This window comes from Dendropsophus ebraccatus, chromosome 2, assembly GCF_027789765.1.
Source record: "Dendropsophus ebraccatus isolate aDenEbr1 chromosome 2, aDenEbr1.pat, whole genome shotgun sequence".
Taxonomy (NCBI): Eukaryota; Metazoa; Chordata; class Amphibia; order Anura; family Hylidae; genus Dendropsophus; species Dendropsophus ebraccatus.
In genome coordinates, this window is record NC_091455.1 from 140,011,736 (window position 1) to 140,029,319 (window position 17,584).

The 17,584-nt window shown below is 41.7% G+C and overlaps 1 protein-coding gene across 2 annotated transcripts in view; it reads left to right on the forward strand.

Annotated features, from left to right (window-relative positions):
• Nucleotides 1-17,584, forward strand: part of GLI3 (GLI family zinc finger 3) — a 180,713-nt gene that overhangs the window by 88,195 nt on the left and 74,934 nt on the right. For both annotated transcript variants that reach the window (XM_069958403.1, XM_069958404.1), the window contains exon 4: nucleotides 9,500-9,605. In XM_069958403.1, coding sequence (XP_069814504.1) covers nucleotides 9,500-9,605 — 106 coding nt within the window. The remainder of the gene's footprint in view (nucleotides 1-9,499; nucleotides 9,606-17,584) is intronic.

Sequence of the window (17,584 nt, forward strand, 5' to 3'; positions counted from 1 at the left end):
CCCGAGCTATACAAACAAGTCAAAACTCTTATGCTATAATAAGACCCATCCTTGTTTATGTTTCCAGTTTCCCTGCATGCTGTAACTATTACTCTTCCAACTGAAAGTATAGAGCAGTGTGTGCATGTATCAAAGGGACAGACTAGACTGAAGCCATAGTCTCAGTAACTTGCTGAGACAAAGTACTCTGTTTCAGTGCTCATTCCAATCACTTGTCAGAGTGAAGCTTTCCCCTTTAAACTGATACATTAAAGCTTCAATACTCACTGCTGCTATGAAATGCCAGCTGGAAGAATGGATCCTGAAGATTTATGCATTGCCACCGATACAGGAAGCTGAGATAAAAGGAACTCACACAAGAACTCGGATTATCCCCCCCAAAAAATTCTACTTTTTTATTTAAGATATTAATTTATGATTTTTTTCTTTATAAGAATGAAGCATTTCATGTTATGTTTCTAGAACATTTCTTTTATTTGTTCTCTATTTGTCTTTACCTGAAAGCATGGTAAACTTGATTTCCCCTACAAATCAATCTCTACCTAAATATATATTTTTTTAGAAAGATCTGATTTATAATGGGGGCATGCATGTCCTGACTGCAGCCACTCTGTTTCCTATTCTTTGCTGTAACACAGATCAGCTGAGTCATGTCTTACAGTGTGCTTGTAAGGAATACAGTTTTTAACAAGGTAGGCTTTTTCATGGCGTTATCAGGCAGCATGTCCTTAGTCACTATTCTTTTTCAGATAACTTAGATGTTTACCTCAAGGCTAATGAAAGGATTATATGAGAAAAGAAAAAAGGTCTACTCTTGACTGCAGGCTGTGGTTGGTATTGCACCTCAGCTCCCTTCTAGTAAATTATTTCTAATCTTACATGTCCCCTTTAGCTAAGAGCTGGGAAGTAGCAAAGAGATTGAGCAGGACCAAACTATGTCTTTTTTCTATTGCTTTCTTCATTACTAAACTGAAATATTCTATAGAAGGGAAATGCTTTTAATTTGTTGAAACCCTAAAGGGTTACTAGCATCTAAACAAATTTCTGACATATGGCCCCGTTCACACTAAGCAAGAACGTTGGATTTCCACGGCGGAGCTCTCTGCTGTGGAATCCCAACGTGCTCAGTGTGCTGCTTTAAGTGAATGAGAAGGCGCATGCTCCTCTGCCGCCGATCTCCGCTTAAAGAAGTGACGCGGCGGGATTCCGCGGCAGAGAGCTCTGCTGTGGAATTCCAATGTTCTTGCTCAGTGTGAAAGGGGCCTATCGTAGTATGGTGTCAGATTTGTTTGTATATGTAAGGGTCAGGGTGCTGAGACCCCAGTCAATTGCTAAAATGAAGGAGCAGAAGTGCACTGCTGCTTGTACCATGAACCTTCATCTCCCCTTTCCACAGCTATAGCAAGCGGTATGCAGAAGTACAATGGAAGTCTAAAGGACTTCTGGCAATACCATATACCATAAGTTCCATAGACTTTCATTGTAACTGTATACCCAGTGGCTGATTATAATATGCCTGTTTTGGGAGGGAGCGACCAGGGTCACCTAAAACAGACACATGCTTTTATTGCTGCTAGGATTCCCTTCTCATTTTGTTGTTTTGTACTGCAGACCTACAGCACTGAAGCCATTTAGCAGTGTGTAAGTAGACTGTGCAGGACCTGTGGTAGTGATGTCACCACAGGTCCTACAGAATCTGCAGAGCACTATGAGGAGGAGAAAAACTGTGAAAGTATTCTGGAAAGGAAAGGGTTGCAGAGAGACCAGCATGTCGGGAGCTACGTGTTTGAGAGGCAGCAGAGTGACCAGTGTGTGTGTGAGGGGGCTATCTTTGAAAGGAGGTTGGGCTGGTGGATAGACCATATTCAGTAGGTGAGGGTGGCTGGGGGGCAGGCATTGTCTCTGTGTGTTGGCTAACATATGAGGGGGCAGGATGACCCGTGTGTGGCGAGCTATCTATTTGAGGGGCAGCACAGTGACCAGTGTGTGTGTGTGGGGGGGTATTTTTGTGAGGAGGTTGGGCTAAGTGACCAGTTTGTGTTCAGGGGGCAATGTGGTTATCATTACAACAGGTCCAGCACATTACTTACAGTACATTCTGCTAAATAGCGTAATTGTTGCAGGTCTGCTGTGTAAAATCTCAACAAAACCAGAGTAAAGAATTGCCTGTGGGTGTGGGGCTAACATGTGAGGGGGGCAGAGGGACCAGTGTGTATGTGAGGGACTATCTTTGTGAGCAACCAGTGTGTGTGTGCGTGTGTGGGGCTATCAATATGAGGGGGCAGGGGGACCTGCATGTGTTTGTTCAGGGCTACCTATGTGTGAGGATGATGAAGTGACCGGTTGGAGTTTGTGTGTTTGGGGAGCTATCTACGTGAGGGGGCAAGGTGACCAGTTGTGTATGTAAACTACTTATTTAAGGGTCACCAGTATTTATGTGTGTTGGAGAGGGGGCTGCCTATATTAGGGTGGAAGGGTTACCAGTATGGGAGGCAGCAATCTATGTTTATGTCTGTGTGGAAAGGGTCAGGGTGACCGGTGCGTCTGCAGGGGGGATATCCATGTGAGGGGGGGGGAGGGTGACCAGTTGTGTGTGGTGTATGTGTGTGGCTATCTTATGTCGGGGACAGAGTGACCAGTTGTGTGTTTGGTGGGGCTGTCTGTGTTCGGGGGGGGGGGGGGGGTGACCAGTCTGTGTGTGTGTGTATCTATTTTAGAGGGAGCAAAGTAGGGGAGAACAGGGTGACAAGTGTGTGCGGGGGTGCTATGTATGCAAGGGGGAAGGCAGGGCAGGGTGACCAGTGGTTGTGAGGGTCAGGGTGATCCTCGGCTGCGTTTTCGATAAGCTTGTCGTTTAATACATACGCTTGTAGTGGTTTGGTGCACTGGGGCGGGACTACAACCCTCAGTGCACTGATCCACCCTGGCTGGCCTGTCCTTTTTAATGAATATTTATCCATTCATTCAACTTAATGAAAATGAGACTGAGGCTTTGAGGTAAGAAACTAATCTTTATGCTCAGCACCCTGGCACCATAGGAACATATCAGTAGGTTGGATGCCTTTCAAATTTTTACAGTCCTATTGTTCAAAGAAAAAACCTTACCTACAACTATTTAAAATGTATCCTACACATGGGGCCCAACTTTCCTACTACTATTGTGGTCGTGGTTGTGGGGGGCGACAGGACAATTTTTGTGGATAGCCCATGGTCTATGGTACATATAATCCACTACTCGCTTAGCCGAATTGAAGAGGCCTTATCCTCCTGCCGATTTGTGGCATGCCCAGCATCTGGAACCCCACATGTCACTATGACGTGTCAGAAATTTGTTGAAATTATATGTACTCTTTAAGTATTCAGATACATAAAAACTATGTTTGCTATTATTATGTCTGCATCACTTTAGGTTTAGTTGATAATGTTAAATAGAAAATCTGATGTAATTCTTGAGACCTTAAAATATGAATTTTATATACCTTTATCATATGTGACCCTAACAAGTATTGCAAGTGCCCCCCCCCCCCCAAACAGGCCCCTCTAATCCTTAAACTGTGAAAAAAAGGATAAGAATCTTTTCAAATGAATTGAAAGCCTAGATGTAACAATTGCTCTACGTGCAAAAGATATGGATGTGTAATAGAAAACCACATATTAGTCAGGATGGTACTACAAGCAGCAAAGCAAATATCAAAGAGCCAAAAGTTTAAAAATGTCATAAATCTTGCTGAGGAATGCAGATTGCAGGGGTTCTCACCTCCAACTCCATTTATATTTCAGATGGAAAAAAACACCACATGCTTCTGTAGTGTACATTAAGCATACAGGATAGGGATTTATCATAGAATGTAGAACTTCCCATACCCCCAAATTTGTTTTCAATATTTATAGCAGCAAAGCTAGCCAGAAAGTTACACCATATGGGAAGTGATGGTTGGAGGACAGATTTACACTTAATTTATTGTGTGAGTGAAAGACCTTATTATGTCTTCATATACTGTGGCATACAGATTCTTAGTACAATTGCCCTAAGTGCTTTTCATATTTTACAGCTCTAAATTCTGACCATTTATGGTGACATAGCTTCTCTAAACTGCATTACCTGTTGTTAAGACTAGTCTTAAGGACAAGTAGAAATTGTCCGTCTGGTGTAGAAATATGAAAAACAGTAATACAACATTAACTTTTTCATGTAATTGATAAATTGTCCGCCCTAAATTGCACCTTCCAACTAGGCAACACAGGTATAAGTGTGCAGGGGAGGGATAGAGGTCATCACCAAACAGGCACGGATGACAGGAGAAAAACCAGATAACTTGTCAAAGGATCAAAACCAGAAACCTGAGACAACAAGTCATTACCACAGGTCATTACCACTGTTTGTCCTTAGAAGGCCCTTTTTTTACTTAGTTTCTGGAACTATTTTTACCCCCAAAAACATACAGGTTCATTTGGCATTCAAATTGTGAGCCCTAATGTGGGCGGGGTAATTATTTTTATTTATTTATTTTTGTTAATTTGTTCCATGTTTGGGCTATTTTCACTTTGCTCAGGCAGGGTTCACACAGCGTTTTCAGCATCCGTTTAATGGATCCGGGTTTTTTAACGGTCAAAAAAGTAGTGTCAACAGTACTTTATTGTGCGTCAAAAAAAAACGCATCCGTTTTGATCCGTTTTTTTTTTATAATGGAAGTCAATGGAAAAACGGATCAAAAACGGATGCACACAAATGCATCCATTTTTTGGAATCCGTTTTTTTTTTAAAAAAACAGATCAGTTAAACGGATGCTAAAAACACAGTGTGAACCTAGCCTCACTAGTTTTTTTTTAAGGGATGGCTTAACTGGTATAAGGTTTTTAGACATATTTATTATTTGAGACCATTTAGTCACAAACTCTGATTCTACTTTCTGCAAAAATCCACACTGTAAAATATTTTTTGAAAAATATACTATAATGTAAGTTTATAATAAATAACCATATGATAAAAATTTAACATTGTCATAAAGGAAAAGGGGCATGCTAGAAAAGAAGAAGGAAAAGGGTTGACTTGAAGACCATACAAACATTTTAGATGTTATTCAAGGAGTTTTCCAGGATTAGAAAAAAGGTATCAGGTAGACTACAAGCAATAAGTAAAGGAAGGTAATTCCCATCCGATTGTTGTAAGGAAAGTGGACATGGAGTTCAGTTTTGGTATATTATAAGTATTGTAGGATTTTAGTGAATGAGTTTCAGTATTACATATGGAAGCTATTCCTAGTTGCACAATGATTAAGTGTTCTTTATGCTCCTTTGGCTAAAATGTAATCAGACTTAAAAGTCAATTATAGGAGGAAACCAGGCCTGATAACCTTGGTGGATTATCATTATGTAACATGTTGGGGCTAAGTGAAGTGTAAGCAAACAGACTTTTGAAAAACGCTTTAACGTGTTCAGTGTGGAGGGGTAAGGACTAGACACTGTTTACATAGGACAAAAGGCTTCCCCGGCTGCCTCCCTCTTGTAAAGCGCTTGTCTTCTTTTGCTTGCCGTTTGCCTTTCTAATGATACTAGACTGTTTGTTTGAAATATGTCGCAGAGCGTATATAAAGAGCGTCTAGTTTAAACATTGGATTCCTTCAAATAAACACTGTGCATGAGCTGTGTGAAGTGAAGAAATGCTTACTGGCCCGAGTTTACCCTTTGTAAGACTGTCAGGAATCATTTATAGATTGACTCTCACAAACCGGATGTACACAACTTATTTGACAGCATAAGGGTTCAGCAATGGGTGACAGGAGACCTTGTCAGTCATACTACCTGTACTGGGTTTCACACTTTAAGAAGCTCTCCAATGTTAGAAAAAACATGGCCACTTTCTTCCACAGACAACACGACTTCTGTCTCCAATTCAGGTGTGGTTTGCAAGCTCCATTCATTTCAATGGGAGCAAAATTCCACCCAAACTGGTGACAAGAGTGGTGCTGTCTCTGAAGGAATGTGGCCATGTTTTTAAAGCGCTGCATAATCCCTTTAAATGGTATTTAATATACATATGGTTAGCCAATACTTAACACTGTATTGAATGTAAAAATGCTGTACGGCAGATGCCTTATCATTATAAGACTAGTGAAATTTCCCTTTTTAAGTAACTCTTACAGGTTTTATACTCTAAAAGAGAAAAAAGGATAAAAAATGTAAAAAGAATGCAGAGGCTGGGATCTGCTTAATGTCCTGTCAGATAGGGGATTAAGAATATGAAGTAAGGAATTTATCCTGAAAGAATAGAGGGAGTTTGAGGTGCAGCTGCCAAGAGGAAAGTCGTGTGAGAAAGATGGAAGGAAAAACATACAAAAATTAACTATTTAATTACTACCAATCATGTAACATGGCAATTCTTAGCAGAAATGCTTAAACTGTGCAACATGCATGTACTGCTCCTTCTATAGAAGAAAGTGAGGGGGTACTGGAAGGAAAGAACACCATAACAGTAAGTAAAATAATAAATGAATAAGGACACATTCTTATCAGGGAATACCTGTTGTGTATACCAGATTAATCATACAGAGGTGCCTTGGATTACGAGCATAATTCGTCCTGGGACTGCGCTTGTAAACCAAATCCACTTTTAAACTAAAGCAAGTTTTCCCATAAGAAATCATAGAAATGCAGACAATTAGTTCCACACCCCAAAAATAACGATTTCTTATTCTAAATAACATGTAAAACAAATGAAACAAACATTCAGAAAGAGCAGAATATGTGATATTATAAGTTACTGTACAGTAATGGAGAGGATGAGGAACACAAGGTCTGACAGAGACTGTGGACACATACATGCAGCACTCTCTGTCCGGGGAGAGAGGGGTTTCAGCTATTGAGAGATTACCTCCGCAGTCCTGTCCCCTGATGTAAGCCCCAGTCTGAAGTAGATCTGCCATTATTTGGAAGGTGAGGGAGACTTCCTGGGTCAGAGTACAGGGCTGTAGACCCTGCTATGCAGACCATTCCCCTCCTCCTCTCGCGCTCCCACCCAGAACAGGGAGCTCTTAAACCAAAGCAATGCTCTTAAACTAAGTCATAATTTTTTAAAAACTGTGAAGTCGATTACCTGGCGGCAATGACGGACGTCTATTCAAATAGAAAAGGTGTCCGCCTTTTTTTTTTTTTTGACGTTGTGTGAACATAGCTTATCTCTTGGCTCTGCATAGCGCTTCATGGTGACACATGTGGTTTAGGTCATTCCAGAACTTGAGTTAATAATTTCTCTTTGATTGCCATCTTGAAAATGTAAAGCCAAAAACATTGAGAGTATTTACATAGGTGTCCCTGTAACTATAACCTATTTATAATGCTAATGCTTTTTTATTACATTGACTGTGAAGTGCTTCTCATCTAGTATGTGTATTACATGGCTTCTGAGAAGGAGAGGGAGAGCTGTGCATTGGATTGAAGTGGCGTGCTGTTAGTTTGCTTGCCTTACAGTACATTATGCAGTGCTTAGCAGCTGTTTTTTGGAACATCAGTCAGGAAATTGTATGATAAATTGGAGGTAGCCAGGTCCACAGGCGCTTCACTCTGCTTCAGCAGTTTTAGCTTGACTTTAGAGAGGCTGTCGTGTGATATTCTGTCAAGGAGTAACATCAGGAGATTGATCACATACACTAACATTTTTCACATGTATTTGAGATATGACGAGCACCAGCTGTTCTATTCATGTGTAAATAATAAAGCGCAGGCAGGATAATTGTATCAGATGCCCAATGTTTTATGCAGCAGTGTATTAGGCCTTAGAGATAGCTGCTTATGAATGATTTACTGTTTCTGCTAAGACTAACAAAACTGTTACTGTAAATGCCATATACAGCGCAACTTTTTAAGACATATTCCTGCCCATTCCTTATTAACTTGGATCATTTGTGGCCAAAGACACAATATGGTTTTAACAAATGGAAATAGATTTATATTTACCCACGTTACGCCACTATTGCCACCCTGGACAGGACAAGATTGTTCTGCAGAGTGATGATGGTAGTATGACATGCTCCATTGTCTAGGAAAATGCTGCCCTCAGCATTTTATAGCACTTGGCTATTGTATACACGACACTGATTTATATTACAGTCCTTGTGGCTTGTTTGGTTTAGAAACCCATGTGAAATACCCCATTAAGGACTTTTAAGTTAATGGATTGGGTTCCTTAATTCAAGAATCTCCTGTATTAGCATTAGCAGGGAGGGGATACTAAGAGGGTCTTTTGTTTTGCAGGATATGACACACCCATGCATTATGCTGGCAGTACATTTATCAAAATGGGAACTGTGTAAAACATCATCTCCCCAGTAGTGGCATTACATGGAGATTCAATACTTTCTTGCCACACAAACTGCAACAGAGGCCTGAGGGCCCCAGTGGGGGACTTGTTTTTAACTTATTGGTGGGATAGTCAAACAAAATGGGATTTCCAAAGTTGACTACGCCTTTAACCATCTTTACGTTACTTTTACTCATTTGATACTAGTATTTTACTAGCATTGTTGAAAATATTGGGATCTTACATCTGTTGTAAACTTAAGTGTAATTGTCATTTAAATGTCATTTTTCAGAAATCAATAAATATCAATAGGTTTTAGAGTTTCAAGAGTTTCCTTCTGTACTCAAAAAGTTGTTTTCCTAGCTCCCCCCTCACTTCAGAAGTAACAGGATTTCCATTATGTGGCTATGGAGAGGGGAGGGGTCCAGAGGGGTGAGTGAGCACGAAGAGCAGTAAAGGCAGAACTGCAAAACACTACATCCTGCAAAGTTATCTCAACAGATAAGCACTGACCTTTCTGACCTCTGAATCCAACATTTCATATGGCCAAACAGTCTAAAAACGGCTGGGCTGCTTGTCTGCTCTCCCTGCCCACACATACTCCTCAACTCCTCCCCCTCCATTGTTTATAATGGACTCATCAAACTCATCTTCATTTTGCTCCTCTGTAATGAAGACGACTTTGCCTCATAAGAAGTGAGGGGGGGGGGACTGGGAAATTGCTTTTTTAATTACAGAAAGAGGCTTTTTTTGCCTAATAAAACTTATTACAGAGTTTCTTAAAATTGCTTTATTGTATTGATTGATGCAAAAAATTTTTTTTTATGACAGTTACCCTTTAAGCACACCTCCTATTACTTGTAGTAGAATTAATGCCATGAGTTACGTGCCTTTACAATGGCTAGAGCTGCTTCATAAAAAATCTTTGTGGAAGCATAAATGCTTTGGGGGGCAATAGAGGTACAGCAGCGGCAACTCGCCAAGTAGTGATCAAGGGTTGCTTTATTTTCAGGTAAAGTGCAGACATAAAAAATGCATTCCACAAGAAAGAACAGGAGCTGCTCTTTGGGTTTGTCTAATACTACCTACTGTAACTTGCCTTTATGTACATTTGACAACAACCAAGGTCTGTCACTGTACTTGTCTTTTTATTAGAAGTATTCATTATATTTTAAAGCCGACATTTTGTTTTCCAATTTATAGATCCACCTCATCTGTTTCCTGCTTTTCACCCCCCTGTGCCAATCGATGCAAGACATCATGAAGGGCGTTATCACTATGAACCCTCTCCTATTCCTCCACTGCATGTGTAAGTACTTGTACAAATGTATGCGTTTGCTTTCTTGTTTTCTAGCAATGACATGTTTAAAGTAAAGTGCTCAAGTGTACCTGTCGCTTTAAAAAAAAGCCCTGGAGACCTCAAAAAATGTAAATGGTCAAGGAGTGTTAAGACTAATTCTAGATTAACCGATAGATTGAGTGGGGAGAGAATTGCCCTATAGACTTTCATTGTAAGTCTGTTTTAGTCGCCTGGTAGCACTGGTCGTAGGAACTAAACCTCCAGGCCCAGACCAATCAAAAGTAGTGGACCTGTGGAACTGTTTGGGTTTGCTGAACCCAAACGCTCAGCATTTGACTCCCAGCAAGTTGGAAAAGTTGGATGCCGCCCTAGGAGTCCTGGAAAACATGTCATGTTTTTCTGACAGCCCTAGGGTGGAATTCTACTTCTTCAAAGGCCACAAGCATTTAGGTTTGGAGAATGTTGTTGAGTCCGAACAGTTTGTAAAGGTGGCTCAACACTAGTTTAAAACACTAGTTTTAAAGTCACAGTGCCCATTTAAAAATAGGGCGGGAGGGGATTAGCACACCAGCCTTATCCTCCACCTCTGCTGTAAATCATGCCTCAGTTCAGTGCAAGCTTGTTTAGTTAAGTGCAGTTTCTACAGCACTATGTCATGGCATAACAGAGAGGAGTAGGTGCTGTCCTGTGACTGGACAGGGAAGTAAAGGATACGAAGTCCAAGTGTGAGTACTGCTGGAAAACAATCCAGGTCTTGTCCTGTCCCCTGAACTGTAGAGAATAGGAAACAGCTGTGCACCTTGGATGGGAATCTCAGGAGCTCAAGATTAATCTAACAAAACCATGCAAATTTTTCCAGTCTTTTGAAAGTACAGATATCCTTTAAATGATGCATCTAAAAGCCAGCATTGTCTTTTAGGGTGTAAGTAAAGATGTGCTTCCGTTGATGGTAACAGTAATGTTTCCTAATACTTAGGCGACTGCAGTCTTTTTTATTACTAACATTTGGCTACCAGGCTTCAGGGATTTGTTGTAGTTATATACCATTGTTGAAGTCTTTACTCACTCTGTAATTATACTAGAGAAGAAGATAAATGAGGTTCTTTCTAAACAAGTGAGTAGAATTCATTAATATTAACACTTCTAACTCCTGCTCAAGTACATGTCTAATGATGTTTGCTCTCATCTAGCCATTACTGAGTTGCAGTGGCAGGGTACTTTTGCCACAAGGAAAGTAATAGATCAGTGCCATCATTTTGTGTGTCTGTGTTCTTTATGCCCTGTGTAAAATATATTAACTGGAATATTAGGTCAAAATAAACAGTATATGGTACTTTATTTTAAAGATTTATTTATATTTTTTTTTTGTAAACTAAAATATTTTATAAATTGTTTGAACTTGTGGTAAAAGAAATGTACAAGATATCTGAAATTTAACAGAATATAATTTATTTGTTAATCATATAAGAATAAAAATAAAAGCCCCACTAAGGCTGACCATTAGGCTGCATCACTGCTCTTGGACCCTCTCCTGGCTCCTGCAGCTCTTGTTCCTGCCATGTTGTGACCCAGACTTAGGAATGCCCGCTCAGCCAGTCAGTGACTGAGGTGGGACACCTCTGCAGTGAAAGATTGGCTAAGCGGGCACTTTTCCCAGGGTCTCACCCCCTGCCTTCAGCAGAGTTTTCATTTAGGCTGGATGTATCCTTTAAGTCCATGGACATCTACCTGTGTAGAGGAGTCTGTGTAGAAGAGTCCCCCATCTTATAAATAGTGAATAACAAGTTGAAATGTAAATGCCTTCTTAATCTAATGCATATTACCAGCCTAGGTAAAAGAATGATAAAAACAAATTCAAACTTTGCATACAAAGGGGCAGTGATTTGTATTGTTAAATAACTGGTATATATTATAGAAGCTGTCTCTTTGTACAGTGAATCAGCCTGCTGATAATTAGAATGGACACCCAAAACCCTTGTTGATCAGCTGATATCAGCAAGCAAAGTTAGGGGTGGGAATATATTTTCTTTGGCAGAGCAAATGTAATATTATCCAATTAATGGCCGACCTTGTAATAGGTGGCCAATTCTGCAAGAGTGAGAGTTGCTATTTGAAAGACATACAGTATGATTAAATGGTAATTAGTTAACACAAGCCATCAGCTATGAAAAAAAAACACAACTGCAATACACCCTGGATTCTATGTGGGTTATGCTCTGGATACTAGGACTTCCTTAGGCTTTGAGGAAACACAACAGTTTAAATATTTGTTAAAATATTTATTTTATATCTAACATGAACAGTAAGAGTAGAGAAGAGGCGGCACTCCAGACTTAAGCATACTGGGTGAATAAACCAAACCACTTTTGTTCACTTAAAGCGTAACTGTCATGTTTTTTTTATTGCAGAAATCAGTAGTATAAGCGATTTTAAGAAACTCTGTAATAGGTTTTATCAGCCAAAAAAGCCTCCTTCTGTACTCAAGAAACAATCTCCCAGCCTCCCCCCCCTGACTTCTTATCTGTGCATTATCAGGCAAACACGTCTTCATTACAGAGAAGCCAGTGAAGACGGGCTCTGCTCTCTCCATTGTAAGCCTATGAAGGGGCTGAGGGAGATGAGGGAGCAGGAAGAGGTGACATGAAGGTCAGCACTTTGTAGACTCTCTGGGCACCTAAACCGCATGATTCTGGGGTCAGAAAGGTCAGTGCTTATCTATGAACTTACTGAGAGAAGATTGCAGGGTGTTGTGCTTTGCAGAAATCCTCCGTGCTCAGTCACTTCTAACAGCCCCTCCCCTCTCTATAGCCACATAATGGAGACAGAAATCCTGCTTCTTCTGATGTGAGGGGGGAGGCTGGGAGATTGCTTTTTCAGTACAGAAGGAAACTCTTTTAGTACATAAAACCTATTACAGAGTTTCTTAAAATCGCTTGTACTGTTGATATTTAATGTTTTCAGAAAAATGAACCTGAAATGACAGTTACGCTTTAAGTCTGGAGTGCCGCCTCTTCTCTACTCTTCGTGTTACCACCGGGACCTGGGTCTGGGACCATGGGGCAGAGCACCCTACCTGAGCCATTGAGCCACATAGTGCCGTTTAGCAACTCTGGATAATTTTAACATGAATAGTATATATTGTGTGGGATATCATTTTGGTTTGGAACTTTCCAAGTTAAATAGAATTTGAGCATTGGAAAGAATGGCAATTTGTCATTTGTTTTTCATTATTAAATTCTCCCTGCATGATGTGGCTGTGCTCATACTATAGCAAGCACGTATTAAGACTTCATCACAAACGAGTGGATTAAATTAAAATCTCATAACATAAAATATGCTCCATATTAACAGAATGACAAGTCATTTGCTTGTGAATATGCAGGAAAATCACAAATTAACCTGCCTTTGTTTTCCAGCTGTAGCAGTTGAATAGTCAGATAATTTCAATTCCATAGAAGATATTAAGAGCTAATCCATAGACACATAGAATGTGACATAAACATAAAAGGTAAAAGTTATTATTTTAGCAGCATGATTTGCTTTGGACAGAGACTGTTCCGATTCCCAAACTACTTGATAGACTATATAGTTGGTGGTTTAGCCTTATTATGTTTTTGTCAGGAATCTGCAGTAGCCTTGTCTGAACTGGGCCTGGTGTTTGGCTTTTGTGTACCACACCCGATTGCTTCTCAGCTTCCGGACATGCAGGAGTTAAGCTAAGAAGCTTCTGTGCTTGATTTTACACCTTTCTGGTCTCTGTGATTGACTGGTTTCTCTGCCTGTCTGCAGCCTGGAGAATCAGAGCGCCGGTCCAATGAGGATTCGGACCGGGCTCTTGCTCAGTATAAAGCAAAGCAAAGGCAGAGTTCCAGTGCTGGTTAATTAGGTTCACTCCTGGTCCCAGCTCCCCTTGTCCTACTCCTGCGAACCCCGTCCTATTCCTTTTCTGCCTGACGTACCCGTGTTCTGACCTCCGCCTGACTTTTGACTATCCCGTTGTGTTGCTGATTTTGTACTTCGTTGTCCGTGTGGTTTGACCTGGCTTGTTCCATTACTCTTTATTGTGTTTGTCTGTCTGTACTGTTCTGTTTGTTCACTTACGTAGTGTAGGGAATGTCTTCGTGGTTGTCCGCGACCGCCTAGGGTCGACTGAGGCAAGTAGGCAGGTGACAGTGGGTGGGTTCAGATCTAGGGCCCACTGTCTCTTGTCTTGTTTACACCTGCCAGTCCTGACAGTTTTATTATTGCACATTCTATGCAGTTGCCTGTTAGGAGATACTTGATGCTTGCTTAATTTAGTATTGAAATGTATAGCTCTTTTCAAAGGGATTTGGATGATGACTTTTTGTTAGGCTTCTCTTTTGAGAGTGTATAACAGAGTATCCTGCTGTCGGCACCCCGATAGAAGATTTGTAAACACTGGGGAAAAAACATAAGCAGAGGTGATCCCCCGCCCCCCCTGCTGCACTGAGGGATAATTGAAGCATTATACTTGTCGATTAAAATCGGTGGGCTGCCTGTATGACTGTGCAGATGTTCCAGATCCTCCACAAGAAAAGATGCTATTTCTAGCCAGTATCTGTTCTGTTCTAGAATAGGGCCCCTAGTCCAAAACATACAACTCTCCAAAAAGATATTTATAAAGAATGGTTTTCTAAATGGGATAACTCCAAATGTAAGCATGGACAATGCTGAATTTCAGAATCCCAGAAAGCAGATGTAGGGGATTACATAGTTTTAAATGTACTGGATTACTTAATCTGCCATAATGTATATTGTAAGGAATTTAATCCATATGTTAAAAAAATGCTAAAATTGTCCTGAAGAATATAAGTAATCATACAAAATAATGAATGCAAACTTATAGCATACTGTATATTGAAAATTTACCACAAACACCTTGGAAAAATGTGTGTGCAGCAGTCATCAGTATTAGAAATAACCTCATGTATTCACAAGCAGTGAACCTGAAGCAGGCTGCTTCTATAGACGGTGGCTAAACCTGTTGCAGGGGCTGATGATGCACTGAGCTGTAACAACATTTTCCCCAACACAAAGATACCTCTCATGATGAGTACAGCATCAGTAACTACACAGTCAACCTCCACATGAAAAGTACTGTGCAGTACCTTATACTTTATTCATACTGTACCCTATACTATACTCATACTCAGGGGCGGTCTTGGCATTTCTGGGGCCCCAAGCAAAGTCATGTCTGCGGCCCCGCCATGCCCCCCCTCCTCGACATGCGCTGCCCCCCCCAGTAGTCCTCTTATAACCCTCCTACCACCATACAGAGATTACATATCACCTCAAAACTGCTCTTAACAAAACATATTACCAATGATGCCATAACATAATACTGCCACACCATGACCCCTATCACTACAGACCCTATAACAGAGTGCAGTTACATTCAGTGACTTACAGGAGGCGTCTTCTCTGATCAGCGTCTTTTACTTTTTTGTCTTTCTCTCTCCATCCAGCGTGAGCCACCTTGAAGTCTTCTCCCGGCTGGTAATCTTCCCTCCAGAATCTGTCAAAGAAATATTTTAGGCTCCAACACATACAGTAGTTAGGTCCCCTCTACGTCTATATAGTAGTTACGCCCCTCTGTGCCCCCACAGATTAAAGGTGTCCCTGTGCTCCCACTTAATAATTAGGTATGTTCTGTGCCCAGTATAGTAGTGAGGCATATAGGCACTTCTGTGCAGTCCCAATGTAATAAAGACCGCTGTGTGCTGCACCCAGTAGTACATACCTCTTGTGTGCTGTCCACAGTGGTATATAGACCCCCCTGTGTGCTCCCACAGTTATATATAGACCTGTGTGATCACCCAGTTATACATAGCCCCCTGTGTGCTCCCCCAGTATACTATATAGACCCCCTGTGTGCTGCTCCCAGTCGTATATACCCCGTGTGCTCCCCCCAGTTGTATATACCCCCCGTGTGCTGCCCCCAGTTGTATATACCCCGTGTGCTGCCCCCAGTTTTATATAGACCCCCACTGTGTGCTCCCCCTGTTTATGAAGCCCCCCTGTGCGCTCCCCCCGTTTATATAGCCCCGCCCCCTGTGCGCTCCCCCCGTTTATATAGCCCCCCTGTGCGTTCCCCCCGTTTATATAGCCCCCCTGTGCGCTCCCCCCGTTTATATAGCCCCCCTGTGCGCTCCCCCCGTTTATATAGCCCCCTGTGCGCTCCCACCGTTTATATAGCCCCCTGTGCGCTCCCCCCATTTATATAGCCCCCCTGTGCGCTCCCCCCGTTTTATATAGGCCCCCCTGTGCGCTCCCCCCGTTTATATAGCCCCCCTGTGCGCTCCTCCCGTTTTATATAGGCCCCCACTGTGTGCTCTACCTCCTATATAGTATATAACACAAAAAAAAACAAAAAAAACATTTTTACTCACCTGGGACCGGCATCTCCTCTTCTCTTCTTGTCTCTTCTCTTCCCTCTTGTGGCCGCGGGAAGTGTTTCCCCTGCGGTCACATAAGGCCGCTCTCCCGTTGTCATGGCACCGGCGCTCCAGTGACGCCTCGAGCGCCGGCACCAGAGACACAGAGCAGCCTCTTGTGACCGCAGGGAAAACACTTCCTGCGGCCACAAGAGTGACTGACAGGGAGGGAGCCAATGGCTCCTGCCCTGTCAGTGCCGCTGCTGCCTGTAACTATGTGCGCTCGTTACGAGCGCACATAGTTAGCCGCAGCGGTCTTGGGCACCAGAGCGGGGCCCCCCTGGATGTCGGGGGCCCCACGCAATTGCGTGGGATGCGTGGTGCCCAAGACCGCTACTGCTCATACTATAAAGCAGTTCTTCTCAAACTTTGAGGCGGGCCTCACCAGTGAGGTGCCCCCTAGTTGTTGGTGAGGCCCAGCTGGGGAGCCAGTTTTCACAAAATGACTATGATCTGCACAGTCCTTATGCTGTTTGCAAAAATCTCCATTTTAGCAACATTATTAACTTATTTTGTACTTGCTTTATTAGTGTAGAGAGCTTGGGGGATGAGTGAAAGGTAGCCCTAGCAATATTTTCAGCTTTTAAATGCACTTTCACCACAGATAATAAGGCCCAGGCACCCTCTTGGTCAGTCTGGTGAGGCGCAAGCATTGCCTTGGTCTGTTGGGTGAGGCTCCAGTAGAAAAAGTTTGAGAAGCACTGCTATAAAGTATAGCGCTGCGGAATCTGTTGGCGCTATACAAATAAATACTATTATTATAAAGTATTCATGCTGTATTTTATAGTGATTCATAGTTTATCCTATGTTCTATTATATTGTACCCCATATTGGATCCACACTGTAATACTGTACTATATTTATATACTATATTCATGCTATACTGCATACGGTAATCAGACTGTATTTCATACTGTTTTCAAAAGTACTTTATGTATCTCATATTTTTTACTGTACTTCGTACTGTACTTTTTGTTCGGTCCTTTCTCTGTGTAACCATATACCCTTACTATATTTAGCTTCTTCCTGTTATATACATATAATCTAATGGGGTATTCCTATCTTGGATATTAATGACCACATATCTAATAGATGTGGGTCCAGTCTTGATAAAGAGGGACCCCGTCTGGCCCATTTGGTCTGGTTGCAGTGGCCAGAGGTGGTCAAGAAGCCAGAAACAGCCCAATTCATATAACTCCCACTGACTTTAATGGGGGCTGTGTAACCAATGTAGTACTTAAAGGGGTGCTTTAACCGATGTCAGAAAGTTATATAGTTTTTTAAATTACTTCTATTTAAAAATCTCCTGTCTTCCAGTACTGCTGTATGTTCTGTAGAAGTGGTGTATTCTTCCCACTCTGACCTAGTGCTCTCTGCTGTCACCTTAGTCCATGTTAGGAACTGTCCATAGCAATAGAAATTAGCTTCTACTCTGGACAGTTTCTGACACAGACAGAGGTGGCAGCAGAGAGCACTGTGTTAGACTAGAAAGAATACACCACTTCCTGCAGGACATACAGCAGTTAATAAGTA